A 27,504-nucleotide genomic window follows, 5' to 3' on the forward strand; every position below is an offset into this window, starting at 1 on the left:
CAACACCACCCCCCATCATCACTAGACACAGAGGGGGGTGTCAGGCATCATGCCAGGAAAGAATCCACACTCCTGGGAATCAGGGTTCAGCACACAATGAGGTGACCTTTGGAGGTTACATACTGTTACAGCTCACGTTAACCAAATGCATCATCTGATCGACCGCACGCCACCTTTCCTTAATCCCCACCGATCGGTAAAGAGTGGAAAAGTGTCTCTAAAGCTTTGATTCGGCCTCCGTAATTTGCCTGGTCTTTTCTCTTAAGCTTAGCACAAAGACGGGGGAGAGTAAGGAGAGGAAAGCCGGCAACCTGAGAAGCAGATTTCTGGTGGCTTAGTACGGGAAAAAAAAAGAAATGCCGGTGAGCCGTGAGGTTTGTTGAAGAGGCAGTGGACACAAGGGGAAGGAAATACACGGCATAACAAGGGTGTCAGTAGGCGAGGATGTGGTGTAGTGGGCAAGTACGGAAGGGGTTAAGGAAACATGGGCCAAGGTCGTAGTGGGCACAGAGAGGTTTTGTTTTTTTGGGGGGCGGGGGGGAAGGACAGGTGCAGCAAGCGTTACGTTCTTCCTACCTCCGGGTGGACCTGAAAGACAGAGCTCTAGGTAGGGAGAAAAGGAGAGAAAGCTGTGAGCCTCTAACAGATGGGCCAGCGTGAAGGTGACACAAGGTGCTTGCTGCTGTATGGATGAGGAGGGTCAGTGCTTTGCCTGTCACACCGACAGCAAAGGGCAGCAATGTGGATGTGTAGTAAAGCACTAGGGATTTGGAAAAGGTCAGAGAGTGTGTGTGTGACGCTTCCTTTATCTTCACTGTGGAAAAGTTCACATAGAGTAACCTGAGCATAAATTGTTCCTGTTTAAACCTCTTCAGACGCTTTGGCTTTGGGCAGTTTTTCTGTTTTCTGCATGTCACAAGAGACACACAAATCCATGTACAGCGTTTAGTGTCTCCTTTGTAGCAACATATATAATCTGAGCTTGTTATGGTTCTGTACATATGTGGGATTGACAGCTGCTCTATCCTACTACGAAAATAACTATAAGTTGTAGCCTAGCATTAGCCATTTTTAGCTGTTAACTTTTCAGTGTGCCCAATATTTTAGTTTAGAACTAAATACCCACACATTTATCAGCTTTACTTTGTGTTTTGTGCAAAATGTGCACGTTAACATGCTAAACTAAGACAGTGACCACAAAAAACATTACACCCAGCCAGGGCCGGCCCTGACCGATTTGGTGCCCTAGGCAAGATTGTAGTTTGCGCCCCTAGCATCACAGTGAATTTCACTCCTAATTTTCATACAGTAACACAAACTGTATGCATGTATTCAAGCTTTTAATTAAGTATAAACAACATACTAAATGAAACTGAAGAAACAAGTCTTTGCGACACTCCCAGGCTAACTGACGTGTATTCAGGCAAATATTTAACCGATGCGGGTCCTCTACCGTGGTCTTCAGACATTAGCGAAGACGGTTCGCTAACGTCTTAGCTGCTAACGTTAGCAGCTAACGTCTTTGCTGCTAACGTTAGCAGCTAAAACGCTAACGTAGCGTCTTTACTGCAAACGGTAGCAGCTAAGACGCTAACGTTTTCGCTGCTAACGTTAGCAGCTAAGACGCTAACGTAACATCTTTACTGCTAAAGGTAGAAAAACTGCATCGGCGCTTGTTAATAAATACTTGCCTGAATACATGTCAGTTAGCCTGGCAAGCTTGTGGCGCCCCCCGTGGATGTCGGCGCCCTTAGCATTTGCCTATACTGCCTATGCCTAGGCTCTGCACCCAGCTTTAAACCTCTGAGCATTTTAGCATGCTAGTATTAGCATGTAGCTAAAAATGTTGCAGTACTAAAAACAACATGGCTGGAGACTTGTTCTATAAACTCTAGAATTTATAGGCTTCTTCACATAATAAGAACGTTTCTGTAAGTTGAAAAGGATGACTACAATATTGAACCTCCCTTTACAAACCGTACAAAGAGCATCATTTTAAGGCAGGGGTGTCCAATCTTGGTCCTCGAGGGCCACAATCCTGCATGTTTTAGATGTTTCCCTCTTCCAACACACCTGATTCAAATGATCAGGATCGTTATCAGGCTTCTGCAGAGCTTGATGATGAGCTGATCATTTGAATCAGGTGTGTTGGAAGAGGGAAACATCTAAAACATGCAGGATTGTGACCCTCGAGGACCAGGATTGCCCACCCGTTTTAAGGCAACAGAAATTAGTACAGAATGTTTTTTATTCCGTAAGTTACTGAAAGCCCTAAGACTAAAAACACTGTAAAGCAAAAGTTTGCAATTTCAACTTCAGGTATTTAATAATAGAAAAGGGAGCAATAATGCTGGTGGTTTAATGAGTTTCCCAGTGTTTAGATGCAGAACTTAAATATCAGGGGACTTGTGTCACCATCTGTTTCCTTTGCAGTGTACGTCCTGATGAAGATTCAAGTCACAATGCATTTGTTTATCCATGTATTAATAAAGATTTTCTATATTTTTTATAAAATCAGAGCGCTTCACATACAAAAAAACAAAAGTAAATAATCACACTATTTATTAGAGCTATAAACTATTAAAACATGAAGTATCGACCAGAACTACTTTCCTAGAACTACTCATCTGTGATGTGCAATCAGGAAAGCTTCTTGAAAGTGTGGTGTTTCATCAAAATATTTTTTCTACGTCTCTTTAAAAAAAAAAAAAAAAAAAAAAAAAAAAGTGTGTACTGAAATGATTCTGAAAAACAACGTAATGTCTGAACTGGGCTGAACTGCAAACTAAAGACGAAAAACAAATAAAAAATCTAAGCAATAGCATATCTAGATTATGTGGAGTCATATTGTTTCCAGTATTGGTACAACTTGGAAAAAAAATAAAAAGAAGTTAGACATGCTGATTCCAGGTTTTTGTCATTTTGAAAATAAAGAATTGTACCTTTCATTTTTGTCTTTTTTTATGATTTATGATGTCATAACTGTCATTCTGCACAAAATATGTTTTTGAGTTCTCTCTACTTCTAGCCATAGTTGTTCTGTTTCCATAGAGGTGCAGGACTTTATGTTGCAGTGAAAAATAAGCCTGCGGTGAGTGAAAATATGGCAGGAGTAAAAAACACCCAGAGGCTTATTAGAAGTGGGGCAGTCATTATTTTTTCATAATGCCTAAGAGAATGTGAGTACTGTAACTTTTAAGTACAGCCCAGCATACTATTTATGCCGTCGTTTATCTTTACTTACCTGCGGACAAATTTCGAGGTGATCTTGCTGATGATCCCTGTGGAGGTGCCCCTGCGTTGCTGTGCGAGAGCCCCGGTATCATGGGACAATGTGGGCGAAGCCGGGGGACCGTTGTAGGTGGCACTGCGCCGGTCTCTGAGCTGAGCTCCGTGGAAGGTGCTGCGACTTGTGGTACCACGGGGGAAACGGTTCTTCTCTGGGGTGCTAATACTGTGTGCAGATGGAGAGGTGGAGGGACCACGAGGAGAGGAGCTGCAACACAAACAAACAGTGTAGGACACAATCAGCACATGCATCAAAGGAATCAGTATATCAGCATGCTTGATAAGTACACTTATGATTGTCCCTTAGCTACTATAATTGCAGGTGTTGGTATCCAGCTGCTCACCTTGCTTTAAGCTCTGTATTGTCATCAATGGGGGGCAGTGTGCTCTTTGAAGGATGCCCTGATGATGACATGGACTTGGTGTGGCGAGGTCGTGTAGAGCTCATTGCAGTCGATGGCGTGCTCCCTGACACCTCAGTTAAACTGGGAACCAGTGGTAGAGAATATTAACATACAAGGATGGAAACAACTAAACTTGATCATGTACAACCTTGCATAATACTCAAAAATACAGTTAATATCAGCTAATAAACAAAGATGATATTGTAAATACAGCATGGTGATCAGTCAGACCCCAGACCTCAATCCAAATTAGATTTTTTTTGTCTGGATATAAAAAGGGCTGTTCAGTCATGACACTCATGGAATTGGACAGTTTTGCAAAGAAGAATTGGGTAAAATTGCGTTGCCAATACAGTTGAAACCAGAAGTTAATATACACTGTATAAAAGGATGTATAACCTTTTTTTTCTCACTGTCTGTTATTAAATCAGATGGAATTTTTCCTGTTTTAGGTCAGTTAGGATTACCAAAATTATTTCTATTTGCTAAATGCCAGAATAATGACAGAGATTTTTTTACTACTTTTTTTCATAGTGAGAAGTTTACATACAGTAAGATTACTATGCCTTCAAACTATTTGGAAAACCCCAGTTGAATATTGGACCTCCACAAGTCTGGTTCATTCTTTGGTACAATTTCCAGATGCCTGAAGGTTCCACATTCATCTGTTCAAATAATTACAGGCTAGTATAAACACCATGGGAATGTCCAGCCATCATACCGCCCAGGAAGGAAACGGGTTCTGTGTCCTAGAGATGAATATGTTTTGGTGCAAAATCAACTCCAGAACAAAAGCAAAAGACCTTGTGAAGATGCTGCTGAAGTTCGTAAGAGAGTGTCATTATCCAGAGTGAAACGATTCCTGTACCGACAAGGATACTCAGAGAGGAAGAAGACATTACTCCAAAAACAACATAAAAGAAGCCAGATTACAGTTTACAGATGCACACAGACCTTAATTTTTGGAGACATGTCCTGTGGTCTGATGAAACTAAAACTGTTTGGCCATAATGACCATTGTTATATCTGGAGGAAAAAGGGGGAAGCTTGCCAGCCTGAGAACATCATCCCAGCTGTGAAGTACGGGGGTGGCAGCATCATGTTGTGGGGGTGTTTGGCTGCAGGAGGAACTGGTGCACTTCACGTAATAGATGGCATCATGAGGAAAGAACATTATGTGGTAATATCGAAACAACATCTCAAGACATCAGCCAGGAAGTTAAAGCTTGGACACAAATGGATCTTCCAAATGGACAATGACCCAAAGCATACCACCAAGTTAGTAACAAGTGGCTTGAGGACAAAGTCAGTGCTTGGAGTGGACATCTCAAAGCCCTGATCTCAATCCTGTAGAAAATTTGAGGACAGAGCTGAAAAGGCGTGTGCGAGCAAGGTGGCTTACAAACCTGACTCAGTTACACCAGTTCTGTCAGGAGGAATGGGCCAGAATTCCAGCAAAACTGTTGTGAGAAGCTTGTGGAAGGAAACCCAAAAACGTTTGACCCAATTCATACAGTGTAAAGGCAATGGTACTAAATACTAAGGAAATGTACGTAAACTTCTGTCTTTGAAGACTGCAACAAAAAATTCTTTAAAAAATTAGCTCTCTCATTATTCTGGCATTTAGCAAATAGAAATAACTTTGGTATTCCTAACTGACCCAAAACAGGAAAAGTTTAGTCTGTTTTATTGTCAGACAGTGAGGGAAACAAGAAAGGTTATACATCTTTTTATACAGTGTATGTAAACGTCTGGTTTCAACTGTATGTATACGGCTGATTGAGACCTATCCACAAAGGCTCAATGCTGTAATTGTGGCCAAAGATTCATCTACTAAGCACCAACTTGAAGGGGATGAATACTCATGCAGTTTAAGGTTTGAATTTTTACTCAGTTGACATTATTTTGTGGAAACCTTTTTTCACTTTGACATCAAGGAGTCTTTTAAAGTACATTCTTGTCAAAAAAAATAACTATATTGTCCAATATTCAATGTTGAAAAGCAATAAAAGGGGTAAAAACTACCATGGGAGGTGAATACATTTCATAGGTACTGTACATGTGAATGATAGTATATACCTGCTGTCTTTGCCATTAGGAATAGCTGAATAGCGGTCAGTGGAGGATCGCTCACACACATATGTATTCCTACGAGTCATTGAACCGTTGGTCTGTTTGCAGAGAGAACATTGTGCATTTTAGAGAAAAAAAGGACTACACAATGTATTAATGTGTATGTAGTGTGTGTGTCCACTTCCTCACCCCTACAGCACTTGTAGCTTTCTTCCTCTCCTGCACCCCCAGTGGTGACGCCGGAACATCTCCTTTCGAAGTGTTGAGTTCTAGCCGGCGTGCTCCGTCCCACTCCTCCCTGTGGTCGCTTTCTACACTCAGGGCCTGTCCACGCTTTGTATACGATACCGCCGGTGGCACAGATGGACCCACTGGAAGAGACACACATATGGAAACAGATTTACATACGTTCCACCGAAGCACGTCTTTAGTTTCTACAACTCCAAAATCTAAGAGTTTAGACCAAAAAGACCAGACAGGGACAGAGTCTTTGTTACAACAGCGTCAAGCAAAGCCACTCAAAGCCAAAGTTTACACATCAGTCAAATATGTCAAATGTCAAACACAGCAACAACAGTTTGTTTCAGAGGTTGTACACATATCGAAGCCAAGGTGAGCACGTACAATGCAAAGCTGTTCCCCTCCTCATGCTTTGAGGTGCTGGTCCTGAGGGAGCTGCAGGAAAGCAGGCAGCCAGAAGATGGCGCCAGAGACAATGGCCCCACATGACATAGGAGGAAGCTGCTACAAAACTAGTGCAGTCTTCACATCGAGTCACTGATTTAGACATATATGTGGACCCTTCAGGTAAACTAGATCACATTAAGCAAACAAACTAGTCAGTATAGCTTTGGTGCATGCCTTCCTACCAACATAACAGCTAAAGCGATGACAAAACGTACAGCTTAACTCAGCTTTCTGGAATTAGTCTAGAAAACAGGCAGAGCCGGAAGTGCTCTAGTGTCATGCTCCGAGTCACATAAGCAGGTTGTCTACTGGTATCGGATCATTCGGCCAATCATCAGCGACTGAGAGTAACTTCCCCCTACACAACACGCAGCCAGCAGCACTCTCAGAGCTGGAAAGGACGAGGTTACTTTACTTGGCTTCTCTACGACACCACCACCACCACCACCATCATCATCCCCACCATGATCACTGTAGCGGCGCTGCTTCTGATTGGCCGAGATGCTGCGTGTGACCTTGGGATGGGCGGGAGAAATGCTGGAGCTGTTGTTGATGTCGCTGGTCGGTCGCTGTCGCTGACCCAGGATGCTGTTAGTCAGGGGCTCGCTTCCCTCGAACTGCGATAAGAAGACACAACGACGAGGGATGCAGTCATCGCGCCGTAACGCATTCAGTTATGATGCAGAGGTGATGCATGTCAACCAAACTCACCTCCGGAGCTTTTCTTCCCAGCAGCAGGTAGGTGGCCATGACATCATCGTACTTCTGGCTCTGTAGAGACTCTGTGATCTCATCTTTAGGGAAACCCATCGTCACCATGAGCTCTGATGGAGGACAGAAGTCAACGTGAGGGTCGAGAATCCCAGAGGTTGTGTACAGGACATGATAAAGAGTGACATCTACACACACACACACAAACTGAGACACACCTATTCTGGATGAATCACTGAAGTCCGCCTCAGGCTCGATGTAAGGTTTCAGCTCCTCCTCCTCGTGACCCACATTCATCCAATGGTCTTTCATGATTTGCTAACAAAGAAATGAGACCATTAGAACCCATATATGTCCAGCGCAATCAGTCAAACTGCAACTTCAATTATTAATATTCTAATGGCAGATAATTAATCATGACTCATGTCTGTTTATAATGCAGCGTTATAGTTAGCTGTAAGGTAACAGAAAGATGAGACATGGACGACAACAGTGTGATCAACAGTGGACAAATCTTTACTATTGAACTTCAGTCTGGTTCTGAGAGCAGGTCTGGCATCGACTCTGGACTCAATGTGAGTGAATGAAACTGACAGCTATGTCTTGTTTGTATACTTCAACCCTAACAATGCAAGCAGAGACTACAAAACAGCACAAAACATGAGGATTTTGTTTAATTAAATACATTTCCTGTTTGGCGTTTCTTCGCCTGAATGCTTTTATTAAACAATTATGTAAAACCACTTTGATCTCAGATGAATAACATTTCCCAATCTTCTTCTGACAGGGTTTAAATTGAAGTGTTCTGTTGGTTCATAATGAACAGCAGCAGCAATTACGTGCTTTCAGAATGACACACAGCAGCCTTGCTCCAAATCATTACGACTGTCTGTTGGACTGCAAAACATCTCCGACTTGCGAGCAAATAACGGTGAAAGATGCATCAAAGCAAATACCTCCAAACTGCCTCGTTTGACGGGGTTGAGCACGAGTAGTTTCTTCAGCAGGTTTTCACAGTCTGTGGACATGTAGAAAGGAATACGGTACTTCCCCCGGAGGACCCTCTCCCTCAGCTCCTGCACACCGACAGGCAGAAATCAGCGACAAGATTAAAAACAAAGGAGCAGTATTTGCTTATTTAGGCCATTTGAAGTCAGTGAACCACGGCGAAAACACAGCATGATTAAAGTATAAAGTTGCTTATTTCCTCATTTGGCACACAGGAAGCAACGCTAGGATTAATTTGGAGTCATGTTTCTGTATAACTGATGGATTGAAAACTCAAATATTCATTCTTATTTAGCTCTGTCTTTACTTTGTGGAGTTGAGGGTGTGTTCACCACTACAAGCAACACTTTTCACATTACATGTAGCCATATCAATAATTGCTCATATAAAAATATTGATTAGTGCACCTAAAAAGACTAAAAAGATCCCACAGCCCAGCCATGAACATGCATTAAAAATTAACCTGCTGCACTCACTCAGGCTTACTAAATATTCCAAAAGTGCTGCATTATTAAAGCAGGATGAATTAATCTCTACAATGTCTCTTTCCAAACAATATAGACAGGAAATTCCACTCTTTATTTGGTTATCTAAGTAACTCGATTTGGGGTTGGTGCATGTAAACATCCTAACTCAGTTAGAATGGCCCGAGTTCACACCCAACTTTTATAAAACCTAATTAAGATACCAGGCTGGAGCATTTTATGTTGTACCTTTCATTTACACTGGCCTTCAGTGTCGATGCAAATGCAGACTCAAACAGAATTATTTATAAGTTTTAAATAATAAAACTGTGTCAGAGAAGAATTTTACAATCCAGCCTGTAACAATTTGGATAGTTGGATATTTCGGTTTGAATGTGCTGAAGCTTAAAACCTGAAGAACAAACATTGTGATTGTCAGAGTTAATTTTAGCGTAAGCTGATGATAACATGGATTGTATCATATCTTAACAGTTGGGAATGTATGTTACTGTTATAGTTGGGTGCATCAATAATTTCTTCCTTATAGGAAGGTCTTAACGTGTTTTAAATGAGCTAGGTGCTATGGAGGATCATTAAAATAGGTCAAAAGTGTTTCCAACCTTTTTTCAAAAATCGCCTGCATCACCCCAAAAACAGAAATAGTCTCACAACTGTAACTTGGGTAATAAATAAACTCAAAGTTAACGGATCACAAAGGAACAATGTGGCAGCAGTGCTACAGTTTGTTGTCTTGTCATGTACCATCAGTGTTTTCTATTGTCTGATTGCACTTCCAAACAGTCCAAGTTGAACAAAGGTGAACATTTAAGTCAGAAGTGTCATTTGACAAAGATTTGATAGTATTAATAGTAAAAGTATTTACTGGATATATACTGAGCCCGCTATTGACGTGTGTGCCAAAGGGGGAAAGCATTTGATCTTAAATCCTGGAAAGTGTGGCTTACTAGAAGTTTGAGTTTTAAAATTTAAACACCTGAAGATCTTTTTACATTATTCCATCTTCTAAACACAGACAGTGATGATTGATAGAACAAGTGCCCACCTTTAGGTTCTGTCCGTCAAAGGGCAGTGATCCGCTGACCAGTGTGTAGAGGATAACCCCAAGACTCCAGACGTCTACTTCTGGACCATCGTACTTCTTTCCTTGGAAGAGTTCAGGAGCAGCGTACGGCGGGGAGCCACAGAAAGTGTCCAGCTTACTGCCCACCGTGAACTCGTTGCTGAAGCCAAAGTCAGCTATCTTGATGTTCATATCTGCGTCTAACAATAGGTTCTCGGCCTGTGGTGAGGAAAGAGAGGGGGCAAAGCATTAGGGTAATCTAACTAACAGTAAATAAATTATTATACATTAAAATATTTTCTCAAGATAGTCCACCGTGATAGAGATACTAATCCACAGAAATTAGATCAGAAAGAGTTTGGATCCTCACCTTCAGGTCTCTGTGTACTATCCTCCTCTGGTGACAATACTGCACTGCAGACACAATCTGAAACACACACATTATAAAACGCTACAGGCAGCACACGAAGGAACAAAACAATTCATGCAGCACTTTTCACAACTGCAGTTCACTACAGTAAGATGCAGTGATATTAAAAAGTCAAAAAGAGCATTAGAGGGAAACTAACAGTTATGCTGTTTATTAGTTAATCTTGCATTGTTTGCTTGATTAGTTGCTGAGTTCATAGAAAAAAAGTGTGAAAATAATGCTTTCCATTTGCTCGTTTTGTCTGACCAGCCATCCAGAAACAAAAGATAATGAATTCTTTCTCACATATGAAGACAAAAAAGCAAAACATCTCATTTGACAAACTGAACAAGATCGCTGATGGTTTAAAGCACAAACAATAAAATATGAAAAAAAAAGTCCACTGATGTGTAAGCTTATAGTTCCATTATGGTTTATGTCAAACTGTAGGGCAAAAACAAATGCGTTGATTCTACACAGGCTTCTTGTTGGTGATGATAACGCAATCTTTGCTAATTTCTCCAACATCATTAAACACTAATAACGCTTTACTTCGTCCACAGTGGGATGGGAAATGTGACACCTTCTCTGCTTCCACAAGAGCAGCAAGACAGAAACGGCTTAAGTATCACTGCACTATTGTAACCTTCATCTGAAGTTTAAGAACTGTATTTTTCTCAAGTGACTTTTGTGATTTTTCAGACCCAAGTGTCTCTCATGCCAGAACCACTGCAACCGTGTGACACACAGTGAGCAGACAGCTGACAGGAAAATTTCACTGACATATGCCGGAATAGCAACAACATCAATCAAACAGAAAAACATGCTGTTCTCTGACAGGAGCCACCCACCTGCGTGCACTCAGACACACACACATTTACCTTTCTGGATTCTGAGTTCTACTGTGACACATAAAGACACACAAACTGCCCACACTGTGTCACACTCTGAGTCATCCAACGTCAACAATGAGGTATTTTTAACATGTATTAAAGCAGTTTATTAGGAAAATGTTCTCATGGTAGCACAGAACAAAAGAGGAAAATTCACCTTCAGGGTATCGGGAAGGATAAAAGACGCTACTATATTGACAAACTGCTGCAGATTGCCTTGTTGCTCCTGTAGCACCACTAGGTGTCAGAGCAGCACCTATAAGGAAGTTATTCTGAACCCCCTGTTCTCTCAGACCAAGCTATCTGCTGCTCCATCTCTCCTCTGCAGTCGGTGACGAAGCTTGATCTTGGTGCATGCAGTCTTCCTCTGAAAACAGTACGAGAATGACGACAGAGGTGCGAGCGCTGCGATAGTGATGACTCACCTGTCTGAATTTGGCCCTGGCCTCTTTCTCCTTCATTCTGCCGTGAGCCACTAGATAGTCAAATACCTCTCCTGAAGAAAGTAGAAATATATAATCATCAGTAAGTATATGCTCAACATTTTATGTCATCTTTATCACATCTGGTTTCTTCCCATTCATGCTCACTTTGAGGTAACCCACCAAGTGTTTTACATTTATTAGGATGTATTTAGGATGGTGAACAGCTAGAGTTATAAATTTGTAACGGTCAAGAGTCTTCTGTGATAAATATGACATTAGAAGCGGCCGAAACCTGAAGGATCTTATGGTGTACGGTGCTGGCAGTGTCTTTGTGTATGTGCACATACTTTCTAATTGATCTTACATTCACAAAAATGGCACAAATTTAGTGAGCAGGCATTCACGCTTTACTTACCACCGCTGGCATACTCCATCACCAAATAAAGTGTCTTCTCCGTTTCAATAACCTCAAACAATTTCACTGCAGGAGAAGTTGGGGAAAAAGGAAGGGATGATGTTGTGAATAATTCTCTCAAGAGACTGTGCATACCATTAATGTTTGTAGTCAGTGGTGGTTGCATAAGTTAAGCACGCGAGCTCCGTCTCCAGCGCCGTGACAACATTCTGTTTAAGGCCTTAATTGATTCATTAGGACAGCGGTTGCCTGCACAGACCTCAGAAACGATGGGAGTTTTTTCGCTCTATTTACGCTATTATTTCTGGTTAATAGTGCTCTGTTCAACCGTCAGAATAAAAAAAAATGAAGGTTTAAATTGCATGTTAACATCAAGAAAAAAATACAACTAATTTGCAGGAAGGAGGAGGAAATGATCAGCCATGATGCTGACGTTTTTTGTTTTTTTTTGACAAACATCACATGTTAACAGTGTAGAAAAACATAGATTTTCACCTGAAGCTGTCTTTAACATCTTGATAAAACTAAAAATAACTAAAACGATGGACGGAAATCAGAGAATCCCATGTAAATTACAGAACAGAGATAAATTAATTCATTTTTTTATGGAAAGCAAGAAAAACAACAAGGAAGCAAATAACATATACTGGATAATTCTGTTTTTTTTTTTTCTTTTTAAGAACTACATTTCTCTGACAATAAAGGAACTTATGCTGGTTTACATTTTTTAATACAGGCTGTTGGTTTACTATATACTAATAATCCAAACTCCTCAAGCTGCTGCAGGCTCCTGCTTAAACTCACCTATATTTGGATGATTCAGTATCTTCATTATTCTGACTTCCCTGAAGAGCTGTAAAGACACAGAGGAACATTTAATACACCTCAGAACACGTCACAACACATTACAAGCAATGATCCTGAGAGTCAACCCCATCCCTGTTGGGAAAGCACAGTTAGAAAATGTTGTTAGACACTGATTAGGTGAAAGGAACTGAGCCACAACAAACTACAAAGTGTGTATACATGTGAAACTGCATTACACCCTGCAGGAACATGAGAAGACCTGAGGATCATGGGACCACTGTATGGTAAAAACCAATATGACTGATGCAGCGACAATGCTGCACTAAACCCTGCCCTACATACACACGGAGCAGAATTACAACTCAACTGACACGCTGCAGTCCAGCAAGCCAGCCAATCGCCCCATCCAAACAGCCACAGTCAGCAGCATCCCACACAGTCAGCCATTGCAGAGCAACAGTACACCGGCTTACAGCCAGTTAGGCATCTGCTGCCTAAAGTAATCATCTTATCATGGACGTACAAAAAAAAAAAAAAGAGTAGCTAAACGATATTGATGTGTTAGCCTGGCAGTTCTAGAAAACAAAATGCAGCACAATCTGAGCTCCTATAAAAGGTTTTACTTGGTAAGAGTCCCTCTACTGCAGATGGAAAAGTTTCTATCCAGTCTCAGGAGAGAAAAAGAAAATTACATCCCATAATCTATGTTCTCTGTGCACTATGTTCAACAACTGAGTGCAGATCCAGATAGGAGGGCGTTCAGAGATATAATCATTTAAAACCGTGTCTCCTCGGTCTTGCTGTGATTGTTTATGTCAGATGAGCTCCTGCAGCCACTTAGAGGTGCTGTTGAATCATTTACATTCTGCTGATTCCCGATCGAGCCGAGCCCAGGCTGCGTTTGAGTGTTAAATTTCAACTCTGGCTTGACTGGGATTTTTTGCGCCTACTGCTGCTACCTGAGACAGAACACAGATTTTGCCATTTGCTGACTTTGATTGAGGTTTTGAGCGATGCTTTGATCTGCAGTCTTTTGAAAAAAAAAGAAGAAGGAAAATGACAGTTACTCTACATATCATTACCAAGCGTGTCAAATTAAAAAAAAGCAGAACATTGGGGTGTATGAATGTGTGCAACTTTTCTAAATGACATTTAGGTCTTACATAAGTGCTGGGATAGTCTGTGCTGCTAGGTCATCAAACACAGCCATTAAACCAGTGTGAGCAGGCCCGACTCTGCGGGACCTCTCAGCTACAGTCTGGTTCAAGAACATGCAGGTACTCTGTCTCACTCTAATTCTTTCTTCTGTTCTCTGTCTCTACTTGTCCGCCTGCCTCTCTTTTTCTTCCTCTCTGACACTTCTCGTCCCATTAGACCCAAACACGCACAAGAAGGTGCTGCAGAGGGCTTAAAGTACAAGGCTTTTATATTGTCCTTCTCCCCCCCTATTGTCAGAAAAATCTAACAGTGAGAAAAATATGACATTTCACCAGCCTTCTTATTTATATAAGACTGTGTTTTAAGAGCAGACGTCAAAGGGAAGGGGGGATTTATGTACAACCACAAGGATGTTATACTAAAAAAGCCAAATAATATTCAGCAGATTAGTAATTCACGAAAGCCGATTCCTCTCCAAAAGACTTTGCAGTTAATCTATTTTGTGCTTTAACTGTAACTGCATCTGTAATACTGTACGCTCTGCATCCGCCAATATTCTACAGCACAACACCGGGCATCTTCACATTTCAAATTCCCACTTGGGATTAACAAAGTATAAACTACTTTAAGTTTGACATTTTAAAGGAATGTGTGTGCATGCAGATTTTAACGTCCAAATTTGTTACAGGACTGTGTTTGTGTCCACAAAAATCTTCCAACGCCCGAGTGACTCCGAATAGGAAGCTTCTCCTGTGTGGCAAACCCTGCTCCATATTCATCAGCTGCTGCGTTGGCCTGAGAGGTTCCCCCATGGTAACAAAGTCAATTAGAGTGGAAGCACACTGACACAATAACCAGAAGATGTCCTGGAGTACACAAGAGTAAACACATAAGTCACAGCCTCAGATATGCATCTATCCACGTACATGCTTTAACATGAGATGCATCACTCAAGAAAGAAATTCTTTATTACTGTGTGTGAAAGATGTACTAAAGAGTCAGTGTTTTATCTTGATCTCTTATCTCTACCTCTCTCTGCCTGGTTGTCTCTCTCTGTCTCTCTCGTTTGCGTCATTGCCCTAAAGCCCCTCACATGGGAAGCACGCGTGCAGCCACTTGGAAACAAAAATTAGAACAAATCTGAGAAGGGCGGTGGAAAACGACAACAACAAACACAGTGTCTGTCAATGCAAGCTCAATAGGGATGCAGCCACCACGGAGGCTTACAGGAGATAATGAGTTTAAGATCTTTGATCCAGTCTACTATTAATATCAATAATATCTACATACACAAAGGAGAGTCGCAACGTGCCATGAAGCAGTTTTTAAGGTGAGTCAGTGAGAATTTGAGGCACTTTTCCTATGAGGCAAAAAAAAAAAACTTATTTTAAACTAAAATGAATCAAAATAGTCAATTCAGCTCATGAGTTTAGAAAGCGGTTGAAGAAAATTATCATAATAGCTGCAAAAATGAAATTTGCATCACACACATGAAAACACACCGTTTCCAATGTGCCTGAATCTCAGTAGTCTGTGCCAGTGACCTACTTCCAGCCACCCAGGGGCACCCAGACTCCCAAACTAGCCTTAATTACTGCAGAGTCCCCATGCAGAAGGAGCAGATATCAGACTGGGAACACTTACAGGAACTGGCTGGACTATTTCAGTCACAGCAGCACAGCTGCTCATTCAACATGGAGATTATTGATAGGATGAGTAGCCTGGAAGCTGGCTAGCCCTCATCCCTCTAATGGCTGTGTGCGTGCATGCTTTCATGTGCACAAATACTATTTCAAAACCATGTACAGTATCAGTAAATAACCACTGCTTGCACACACAGGGAGACAGAGGGATCGAGAGTGTCACTGACATTCAGACAAACTGTCCTGTCCTGTCCTTGACTCCTGAGGGGCTGAAAATATCCCCAACAAGAAAAGGCACATCTCTATCGCTCTCTGCCTCTGCAAAGATGTGCCACTTGCTATTCACGATCCGCAACACGCAACCAAAAACTTAGCAACTCACTTCACTCTTACCAAGAAGTTCATTTTAACTCATAATCAAAGCCTGACAGAACTGAAAACATCCACAAACATGTAAATCCCTGCATATCTTAGCAGCCTTAACATTTGATTTGTATTATGATTCACCTCAGACAACACGGCTGTCTGTCCAATCACATTCCACTCATCTGAACCAGACCAAAGCTCCTCTGGCCCACAGGCTTGGCAGCATTTCATTGGCTAATGTAGAGTGGCAGGCGCAAGACAGACGTAAACAACGGCCATTAAGAGAGCTTGACCCCATGCTGGGCTTTTCGCAACTGGCAGAAAATACACAAACGGAGTCACTGTATGTTGTTCTAAACACATTCTGACTGCATTAAAAATCAGAAAACATCATATAGTCACGCTCGGATATAAGACAGCAAGATTGAAGGTTGGCACTGCAGCTCTGTCGAGAGAAGAGAAAGTATTTTTGGAGAAGCTGACAGTGTTCTTGTTGCCTTATTTACTCTCTTCACTGAGTCACAAACTAAAAGGTTCCACCTTTTCCAAAAGTGAATGTGTCCTGCATTTTAACAGCACGAGCTTTAATTTGGTGTGAAACAGCACACTTAGCATGTAAAGGTACACAGAATTCACAGTTCCATGTCAATTTTGGATTCAGTAGGTTTTCAGTACAAAAGAGAATCACAACAAAACAAAGGCATTCCTACCAAGATTCAAAAAGTGAATTATAGGCCATAATTCTCACTGTAACAAGTAAGACAATCACAAGCTTTATACAGCTGTCATTTATATAATAAATCAAATAAGAAGTGTCCATTAAGACAAATGCAATATATTCATAATTAACTTAAATTAACCACTGAAGCCAGAAGTGCAGTTTTCACTTTAAAAACCGCAAAAAGCAATGCAGCATTTCTCTCTTTTTGTCAACACTGACGACACACGTCTTGTTTTGAATAAACTTTATTAGAACTGTCACGAGACAAAAACAACCAGGGACTTAGTACTAAATTTATGCTCAGTGCAAGCTCCACGTGGCCGGTCAATTGAGGCAAGTAGAGGAGTCACAGACACAGAGGAAGGCCGATTAAAGCTCAGTGTAGGGTGAGTTAACTGGAGCCCGGGTGACACTGGGTCTTTGGGTGAACGCTGATACCAATTAGATTAAAAAAATGTCATATTGATACATCCATCGATATTATTTAAATACATACATATATAGAAAATCAGTATGTTAGTGTTTTCCAGCAATGCATTCACAATTCTTATGAAGATGCAGCTTGACTGTGTAGCACTGTCTGCTCAGCTGTGATATGTGCTCTGCTACATGTGCTGCAAACAGTGCAGGGAGTACTGTAAACAATGGAGCTGCTCAGCTGGACAAAACATGTGGGGGCACTATTTCTAAATCACCCCAAACATTTTTTCTGCAATACGTCATGTAAATAAAGAAAGGTTTTCATATATTGTAATACTTTGATTCTGAAAAAGAGAAAAAGATTGTTATTACTGTTATCTGCGACAGGCGTGTCTCAGCCTACCGAAATATCAGTTAAATATCCTTTATGTTTAATAAAACTGGCACATAGATTTATTTAAGTATATGGACCCTTAGACCCCTACTAGCATGTCATTTAACCTTTAATGTTTTGTTGATAATGTCGAAGCAATGAAAAGAAGGGACTCTTATTTACAGATTACAAAGAGAGCGGGTGCAGTGGGTGGTGGGATGAGAGCAGTGTTTGCTCAGTGAAAGAAGGGATTAACAGAGAGGCCTATTTTAGGGCTAAAACGCCTAAAAACCATGACAACATCAACATCCCTGACCACAGATGACATGTGATGCATTTCCTGTGGTGGATCTAAGGAGGTGCTTTGGAAGCTCAGCTGACCTCATTTCCTGTTCGACTGAAACCACCACAAAGTGACACCAGGGGCAACGGGCCATAAAGGAACAGACCAGAGGTTCATTCTAACCCCATGACTCACATTCTGGCCCCTACAAACCTCTATTTAAAATCAAATAATTGGAGGGGAACATTAGACTAACAAAGACAAGCTTAAGAAAACAAGAGATAAAATCGTGGATTTTAGGATCGACTCCATCTCTGTTTATCCGTGACGTGACGTAAAGCCTGTTCTCCTGTGAGAGAGGATGTTTGTCTGCGTACACGAGTGGATTTAAGGTCGCACGCAGGTACGGGAGTGTGCGCATGTGTGTAAATGTTGGCAAAACTGTCATTAAAACCCCAAAAAACAGAGGTTCTGCCAGAGAAAGCCTTCTGCCTTAACCCAAGGATTTCCGTCCGTATGTGTCATGCAGGTTTGTGTGTGCATGCATGTGGCTGTATAGGATCTGCCAGAGGGCTGGCTGTGCCTACAGTGCCAGATGGTGAGCCCACAGCCTGGCTCCTCTGAGACCATAAAGAGAGAGATCAGTGGCATTTTGACAGGCGAACATGAAAGAGTCGCCGTTAACAGTGAGTGGAGGAGTGATGCGGCCAAATCTCAAACCCCGCTCACCCACACTGACAAACAGAATCATAAATAAAAAGCAGCCCAATGACACTAGCGTTACACAGTAAACTGCACGCATGGGTCCAAAATGTCTAACCCAACTTCAGAGCAGAGCAAGAGAAGGAGATCAGACAATCCTTCAACCCCTGCTCTTCATCCATGTAAAACGCCTGAGTCATGTACTCAATAATTATGCCTGTAGTTTATAGCTGCCCCTAGAAATAGCTCGTTCAGCAAACATTAAAATGGACACAGTGGTATGATCAATTTGTTGTCCAATAAGCTGCCGCAGACCTACAACTACCTCCATGTTATTGATGTCAGAGGGGATATTTTGTGTATGTCTTCTTGAATTTTGCATCCACTCCTTCGTGCTCTCCCAGTTTAAGAGGTCAGAGTGGGAACAGAGCAAGCAGAGCAGCCCCAACAGCCCCAGGGAGCGCAGTGAAATTCAGTCTAGACTTTTAAATGTGAAGAATGCCTCACACAAAACTACCGGCCATAGCAAAAATACAACTGAAACCAAAGTTGTAGACAATACTAGGGGTTGACGGACTGTCAGATTGGCTGATAATTAGATCTAATATTTAAACTTTTTTCCAAATATCTGTATTCTATCCTGCAGAGTTCAGATAAAACAAATTCATTTTAAAACATGCTGCTTTCCCACTGATGCAGCCATCTATTTCTAACTGTAGTCATCGCTCTGATCTTGAGAAATGTCCCACCCACAGCACTATCTGATTTCTGGTTATATGTCAGAATTGATCATCAATCAATACTGAAGGATTAGTGCTGCTGAAAAGTTATTTTGATTATGCATATGTAAAACATATGACAGACAGTGTTTCAGCAACATTTTGTATTGCAGCTTGACGCCAAGATTTTCCATTTTACTGCAAATAAATAACGATCAAATATCAAAAATGGTTGTCGTCTCCTTGATTTCTAGCATCGACATCAACATGGAGAAAAATTTCGTCAGTCGACCCCTTGACAACACTAAGCTGGATTTTTCTCATTTAAAAAAATAGAATGGGATTTTACATTTTCAGACATGTGGCGATGTTTATTCCTCTGGACTCATACTTGGTTTGTTTAATTCTACTCATTTAATCTAGACTCAAGGCCATTATTTGCAATTAACCGCACAACCAGCAGCACAACATACATCTAAAATCCAGGACAGCAAGCCAGTGACTGACAGTGTTGTTGTTCATTGTTTTTTCCAGATATCATTGTTCCAGTCAAAGGTCACAAAAACAACCACATAAGAACTGTACCAAGGATTCCTTTAATGTATCCATAGTAGAGCTTTCACAAGGATAGCATAGGACACTCTGAGTCAATGAGACAATCGATTCAGTCCAGGAGACGACTGCTGCATTATAAGACAAGCTTCTGCATTGCAGATGGCACATCTGTATACTATTACAGGAATCTATGGTACAGAGCAGAGGACATTAAAATATATAGCATCCTACACTGACATACAAACAAGTCTCTTCACTTGATGGATGCACTTTATCTAACCTATCTATAGCACACGTGCACACAAACGTCTATGTGTGTGCGGCTATAACACCAGCAGCAGCTCATCCCACATAAAAAGCTATAAGACTCCTCCATATTGACCCTCTAAGGTCTACTGCAGCTGACATCTGAAAGGCCCACTGAATAATTGATCACAGAGATCCTGATTGGTCTGCAGGCTCACATGATACATCTGCCCTGCCACGTTCATCGCCAGGCAGCGGACAACCCAACCCCACTGGTATGAAACCACTCATGACCTAGACAAGACCCAAACTGGTGAAGTCACAGTCAGTTTATATGCAGAAGATCCCACACACACACACACACACACACACACACACATACACAGCACCTCTAAATGCTCATTACTCCACTTTGTGTGCAGATTAGAAAACCACACAAAAGGCTGTGAAACAAAAGAGCTCGCACAATGAAATTTATCTCAGTCAGATTAGATGAGTACGGAACGGAGAGTTTGAAACTCTCACAGCGCGTTCGCACTGATTGGCTAAAGAGCTGCAGTCGGATCCCATTAAGATCCAAGACAATTGCAGATGTGTTTGGCTTTGTGCGGAACAATGCCGGGAACATAATCACGCTAGAAATGCCCCGATACGCTGGAAGCTGATCTACAAGTAGGACTTCAGCCACAAACTCCATTTGGTCTCACATCAGCCTTTCACAGTTACAATCTGCCTGATAAGCGACCCTTCTCTCACTTACTGAGGGCGCTCATCTCACCCCCCGGACCAATGCGAGGTGGCAGACATTTTTTTGGGAAGCTAATTGTTGTTATTATTTTGTCATTAAGAAGCTTGAGGGGGGGGAGCAATATTCTCTCACCCCCCGGTGGCTCGCAGCAAGACATCAGCTGCTGTTTAAGTAGGCGTTGTGGTTATAATGGTCTATTATTATAACAAGTCAGCGCTTGCTTAACAAATTGTTCATCTTTAACGAAACACTAGAAGGAAAAAAAAAAAAAAAAAGCAGCAGTGGTGAGCTGTGCTACGATAATGTCAAGACCATGAAAAGAATTCCTGTCAGTCAGCGGCACACCTGATTTATTTTTAGGCTGGCAGTAGGTGATGCTGGCTCGTACTGTAGCAGCGACCGCTTTCCTTCCACACAGTCTAATCTGCCACGAGGATTGTATGGATGTGTGTGTGTGTGTGTGTGTGAGCGAGTGTGTGTTTGTGTGCGTTTAATCAGCAGAAAAAGCTGGATTGAGACTCAGTAATCAGGAAGCGGTCCCAAACCCTTGGTTCTAATTGGTTATGACTGCTAGACAAGGGTAAGTGACAAACAGGCCAGGAAGGGTATTTTTAGCCGCTCCTAACCACAAACCAACAAAGTCAAGAGTGAAGCGAGGAGAGAGGGAGGGGGGGTGGCTGGAGATTAAACAAGCCTTGTGGTCTCTCCTGACTACATCTGATTACATTATGTAAAACAGCACATCCTGAGTTCAAAGAGCAAAGAAACAGAGCGGCAAGAACTCAGGAATGACTAATGGAAAAGCCATGAGCACTGTAACCAAGACATTAATGTTACCATGTGGCCGTGAAAAAAAAAAAGAAATAAAAAAAAAACACCAACTCACCTTCTGTAGGCTGGTTGGATTCAGCTGGGTTTTGTCTATAATCTTCACCGCCACCTAAAGAGAGAAAAGGAGGACAAAGACAGAAAAAATAAAGAGGAGGGGAGGGAAGGGGGATGTAGACAGGAGGAGATAAAAGATAACCAAGATGTCAGAATTAATTCTAGTTTTGTATTTGTGTTGTGGTTGTGCAGTGAAAGCCTGTGTGGAAATGAACTATCCTCATTATTTCACTATTCTGCTGTGAGGTGGCTTTGTCAAAACATGTCACAGCTGAATCAGTGCATTCAGTCTGAACACACCTTAAAGCTGCTCTATTCACTCATTTGCGAGGAGACGAGGCTTTGATTGGCAAGAGATAAAAAAGCAGGAAGATTTGTTTGTTCGTGATGATGAATATACTATAAAACGGGAGCTATTACGCGCAGACAAAGAAGGCGTTCTCAGCGCAGGCAGACAGAACGGTTTAGGTAGACTGTCCCTGTGTGGCCGCTCGGTCAGCGCTTGCTGTGTTCGACTCTGTAGGTCGGTGATCTGCAGCAGTTCTTGCTAGGCAGCAGTCAGTCTCCTCCATCCATCTCAATAATCGCCCCCAAAGTGCACGCCGAAACAGACCTGCTCTCCTCATTTTCCCAGAGCTCAGCAGCTTTTACAAAACCACTAGCTGAGCCATTCTGCAGACTCACCAGGAAGCCAATACATTATGCTGATAAGTGATTGACGGAGCAGTTTTACAATATAATGGGATTACGCTGCAATGCATATGAAACTGTCACTGCACAAAACAATTAGTTTTTGTACAGAGCGTCACAGAGACTTAAGAGTGGCTAAATAAATCTGAATGCCACTGTTTTAATTAGCGCTAAATCTTTCTTGATGCTGGTTTATGTGTCTTCTTCTTTGTCCTGTTTGTTATTGCCATCAGCTGACGGAAAATTAACTGAATCTGTCCGCATACGGATCCATATCATGTTGAGTAATGAAGTGGACACACAGCACGATCAATCAGAAACGCCTGCACACATAGAAAAAAAAAAAGTCTTGCTTATGGAGAGGGTGTTAATGTGATAGAATGACTTTGTCTCATAAAGTAATTCTCAAAAAAAAAAAAAAAAGAGCCACTCTTGATTCTGAGGGGTGTGACAGCTTTGGTAGCACTTTTTCAAAAATCTATAAAAACCATTTTCCTTAACTTCTGTGTGTTTTTAAAATTTGAAACTGTCAGTGGCACCTCAGAGTAGCAGTTTGATTGGCAGCTAATCAATGCACACCTTTGATTTTTTTCTTTTTGGTATAAAATATTACATTTCTCATCATCAAACTGCCCAAATGTTGACCCACTCGCTAGTACTTTACATCATTTAACAAATATTCGTAATTAGCGCATTTCCATACGATCATAGTATAATTTATGAATTGGCTAGAGCAGCAGTTTGTGTGTTTTTGTAATTAAAAACTCAGGTTAAAGTCCAACTCGGCTTGTTGATTTCAGCCCCAGAAACTCATCTCTGTGCATCTACATATTTAGAAAATCTGATGAGGAAAACAATCCATTCCTACAATAAAATAGTTTAGATGTAACTTTACACCGTTGCTTCCTCTCGAATGTGCACATCTACGCACTCTCCTTCTACCTTTCTCCTTTCACTGCAGCCTGAGCACACCAGCTCACCTACTCTACACTGGACAGTTGTGATATTGGGTCATTTCATCTACAAATCTGTGTTTTTGAGACCATCATCAGTACGTTGAAGTTTCAAAGAGTAAATGTTCAGTCATGGCTGCTAGTTTAGCTCATGATGCATCTTCCAGCGTGTACAAAGCACCACATGGACGTGTCTTTAAGAGTTCCAACTAATCGAGTATCACAGTGACCTCGTGGTCAAAGAAGCGCACCATGTAATCACATCCCCGCCGGGTTCGAATCCTGTCAGGGAGCTGGGTTACATGTCATCTCCCATCGCTCTCTCTCCAGATTTCCTACCAGCCTCTCGACTTAATAAATATCTCTGATGATGTGTTTTTCATTTGGTGCAAATTATTAAAGACTACAAAGTAAAACCTTGGTAATTCTCTTCATCATCGATTAAAATACAGGACAAGAAATGAATGTCCGTACAGTTTTATACAGATAGAAGGTTGCAAATCAGGCTTACTTAACCAACTTAAATATCTAGCGAAATATTCTTTTTTAAAATTTAATAGTCTTTTGTTTGTTTTCTGAGCTGCATAAAGAGACACTGCACCGCCGATTGCTGCTCCTTTTTAGTCCTCTCTATTCATAACCACGTCCTCCTTCTCTAAAATGTGCTACATTATGTATTAAAATATTTTATCTTGAGCCATTGTGCATATTCTAATAGGAAGATTTCAACCCTGAACTCTAACGTCAAAGGGAAGGAAGGGGGAGTAACTTGTCTTTGGAGATAAATGATACCAAAACACCACTAACTGCAATTAGAGTGACTCTGGACTTATGAGAGCTTAATAAGCATGCTTCAGTGGATGCAGATGCTGGCTCAAATCCCAAGCAGCCTGTTAAGGGGGGAAAACCAGAGAGCAAATGCTGAGTCATGATGGAGAGAATACAGGTTATTCATCTTGAGCAGGGTTTTCCCGAAGACCTCCAGCACAAGTTGGCGGGACTTTTTAATTTCAATCCAGTAGCTCAACTCCAAATGTAGTGAAAAGGAGCGTAGTCTAGCAGGGAGAAGAGAAAGTACAGAAAGGCGCGCTGTGCGTACATGTATGCAGGTGGTGTCTATTTGTAGCTTGTCTTAGGTGGGCAGGTGCACAGACAAGACTCCCTCTTTTTCCTCTCTGCTTCCTCCTGTCACGGACCAAACTCAGGTGTGCGTCTGTCGATGTCTGCCTGCAGGTGTGGGAGACATCCTCGTGTGTCGCTCTTTGGTTCCAAACTTCTGCTAATTCCTCTGCATGAGTCAGACACATTCACCGCATTTCCTCTACGCTGCACTGTGTAAACATTTAACCAGATTTGCTGAATGTGCGGATGGCACCACATCATACGAGAGATTGCGTGTGCACGTGGGCGCGCGAGCCTGTGCTCACTCTAATGGATTTGAGGGTGAATAATTCAGCTCCACAGTGACAGAAGGGCAATGTGCATCACTGTTAATTATTCAGCGCATTGGTAACACGGAGGCCATATGCTCCTCACCGTATGCAGGTCTTGTGATCGGGCGCGCATATAAAACACGCGATTATTCAGATAGAGGACGCGGAGGGGAAACTTAGTCATAGCATCACTTGTGCGCTCAAGTGCTTTAACATGTTCCTCTACACTTTGATTTTCCCTCTGAGCTCTTTTTCCACAACCACAGGGTCATCATGATGTGTGTGTGTGTGTGTGCGCGCTAAAGGGAACTATTTTAGCATAGTACAGACCATAAGGTCACACTCCGACAAAGAGAAGAGAGGCATCATTGTTGTTAGGTAGGAAGAATGCCTGTGTGGTATGTTTCAAACACTGCAACACATAACATGCAGAGAAACATACATAATATCCTCTTTATGTTTCATGCATGCCAAAGCTGCTTCTCATTACTTCATGCAGACCGTTTCTGCCAGCAGACTATTGAATGTAGCTCCTTTACACTACCATGTACTTTCTGAGTTGTACAGTTTTAGCAGTACCTGCCACATAACAGCTGTAGGTTCATGTTTGCAGAGCTTTGTTCTCCTCGTCTTCGTGTCTATATTTGGCTCTTTGTGTAAATCCGTCCTCTGCCCTGCTATCACAATATGACAAATTCACATGATAAAAGTTGTCACATGTAAAGCCAAACCTTCGATAGCTCTTTAGAAAAGAATTAAAGTCCACAAGCTCATCTCTCGGAACTACATATTTAGAAGGTTTTATTCCATCTTCCTGCCTTAAAGTGGTTTAGACGTAACTGTACACCCTTGCTGCCTATATAATGCATCGATCTATGAAGTCCCTGCAGCTTTCTCCACAGACCTCACCCAGCTCGCTGCGGTTGAAGCACACCAGCTCACCTGCGACTCGGTTTGAACGCTGTAAAACGACTCTACCAAAGCGTCGAGCTGCAATACTGGGGTAGTTCAGCCATACATGTTTGAACCAGAAGCTGAGGAAGAATAATGTCACAGAAAGCCCCACCCATGGAGCGGACAGGACTGATTCTTTAGGTTTGTTTAGGTATGAAAGCCTGGAAATCTGAATCTGTGCTTTTGAGATTTTCATCTGCAGTTACAAGGTGAAAATTCATAGTGTTAACGACTTAGATCACTCATGTGTCTTTTAGTGTATTAAAAAAAACACACCAAAAACTTCAGAGCAACATCCTGCAAAACATATTGTCACATGATTACAGTATAGTTTTACCTAATTTTGATTCATTAATTTGATAATATTGTGTCATCACCCCTCCCTATTACGGTGTATGGTAGAGACAGTTGTTTCCATCAGCGCAGGTGAGCATGTATGTGCGTTTATGATGTGTGTCCACATCCTTCAGCCACCCTTTTCAGCAGATAGAGGTCACCCTGTCACCCAGAAGCTACTGCTGCTCTGCCTCACCTCCCTTTTTTTTGCTCCATGGAGCTCTTTTTGATTTTTCCAATAGAGTTAAACCATCATTCCTAAAAGCTGTGAGGGAAAATCTGCTCTCGGTAAGAGACTTGCCAGGCTCAAGATGAGATAGCATCAGTTTTAGTGGGTTATGTTCTTTCCACCTGTTTTCTCTCTCACTCTGATCCATGTCTTTGCATTCTGATGAGCCAGCAAAGGCTCTCAGGCACACAAAGCAGTGCCTGACCTTCTCCGCAAACAGTGGGCAGCATACTCAATCCGCCTGTTTAACATTAGCATTAAAGGACGCAGGATGGATCAAACTGTTACCGGTTAGCCCTGAGAGGACATGTGTGCTCTCAGTACTCTGATATGACCCTGTAGTTTATAAAACGGAGGGTATTAAAAGGAGGTAAGGGACATGAGAGGACCTCTGAGGTGGATCAGGGCTGTCAGTGAGTGCAGTAGGTCCTGCTGAGTGAAAGACAGCGAACAGATCGCAGGTCATTGTTTTCTCCTTAGGGAAACAGGAGCTTTAATTACCAACACACCAAAGCACGATGTCTATCACTCTGACAGCTCAGCAGTGTATGACTGTGTGTGTGTGAGAGAGACAGATTTTGACCTGACCTAACTGAGAAAACTAACATGGCCAAGTGTGATAATGTCATGACAGATCATTTATTCTCCTGACAGTCAGTACACAGCAGAAAACACGGTTTAATATGGAGCAAATTGATGTCCTGATCATTCCTAATCTTCTTGTAGGAGAGTTGATAAAGCAAAAAAAAAAAAAACTCATACCAGCATTTAGTCACATACTGGACTCACTGGCGAAGGCATAAAATTGTAACTTGAAAGAAATGCAAGTATGCCTTGAACTTGAAATATTTTACTTTAAAGTGAGCCTTTTTGTTTTGTTTCCAGATTGAAACAAACACTCAACTCAAGCTATTTTAAGTACAAGACAGTTTTCTTAGTTTTCCATGACCGTAAGTTCAGTGTAGTTTTCAGACTGGCCAAAATACGCAAGTTAACATGGGTACGGGAAGCTAGATTAGCCACTAATAAGAGGAATAGTAAGCCGCAGCCTTAACAGAGTCAGGCTCACATGGCAAGTTATGGCGTGAATAATGCATTATGTACAGATCAAACAGCATATCAGTTGTAAAATACAGATGAAAACTTGTCTCACCTCTCGTCCAGTCAGGACGTGTCGCGCCAGCTTCACTTTGGCAAAGTTCCCCTTCCCAATGGTCTTGAGAAGGCGGTAATTGCCAATATGAGGGTGCTCCTCCGTGGAGGTGAAAGAGTTGCGACATCGCGGCAGGCTGTGGCGACTCGCAGACTTTGTTGGCGGGACTGGGGGCTCGACGAAGCCGTCCACCGACGAGTGCTGCAGGGAAAAGTCACACGTCAGAAGATCAGCAACATCCTCATTCACTGCCTGGGTCTTTGATTTACACC

At 41.9% G+C, this 27,504-nt stretch overlaps 1 protein-coding gene across 4 annotated transcripts in view; it reads right to left on the reverse strand.

Annotated features, from left to right (window-relative positions):
- Nucleotides 1–27,504, reverse strand: part of LOC103360620 (serine/threonine-protein kinase MARK1) — a 32,164-nt gene that overhangs the window by 1,947 nt on the left and 2,713 nt on the right. The window contains exons 2-17 of one of the 4 annotated variants that reach the window (XM_008286445.1): nucleotides 27,233–27,433; nucleotides 21,486–21,539; nucleotides 12,663–12,711; nucleotides 11,859–11,924; nucleotides 11,444–11,514; nucleotides 10,087–10,143; nucleotides 9,699–9,935; nucleotides 8,120–8,239; nucleotides 7,382–7,481; nucleotides 7,164–7,276; nucleotides 6,916–7,069; nucleotides 5,955–6,136; nucleotides 5,772–5,863; nucleotides 3,633–3,773; nucleotides 3,245–3,496; nucleotides 577–603 (exon numbers count right to left, since the gene is read on the reverse strand). In XM_008286445.1, the coding sequence (XP_008284667.1) occupies nucleotides 577–603; nucleotides 3,245–3,496; nucleotides 3,633–3,773; nucleotides 5,772–5,863; nucleotides 5,955–6,136; nucleotides 6,916–7,069; nucleotides 7,164–7,276; nucleotides 7,382–7,481; nucleotides 8,120–8,239; nucleotides 9,699–9,935; nucleotides 10,087–10,143; nucleotides 11,444–11,514; nucleotides 11,859–11,924; nucleotides 12,663–12,711; nucleotides 21,486–21,539; nucleotides 27,233–27,433 (1,916 nt within the window). Of the gene's footprint in view, nucleotides 1–576; nucleotides 604–3,244; nucleotides 3,497–3,632; nucleotides 3,774–5,771; nucleotides 5,864–5,954; nucleotides 6,137–6,867; nucleotides 7,070–7,163; nucleotides 7,277–7,381; nucleotides 7,482–8,119; nucleotides 8,240–9,698; nucleotides 9,936–10,086; nucleotides 10,144–11,443; nucleotides 11,515–11,858; nucleotides 11,925–12,662; nucleotides 12,712–21,485; nucleotides 21,540–27,232; nucleotides 27,434–27,504 lie in introns of all 4 variants that reach the window. The other 3 variants (XM_008286443.1, XM_008286446.1, XM_008286444.1) reach the window with 3 other exon arrangements.

Source organism: Stegastes partitus, unplaced genomic scaffold (assembly GCF_000690725.1).
Source record: "Stegastes partitus isolate 25-593 unplaced genomic scaffold, Stegastes_partitus-1.0.2 Scaffold455, whole genome shotgun sequence".
NCBI lineage: Eukaryota > Metazoa > Chordata > Actinopteri > Pomacentridae > Stegastes > Stegastes partitus.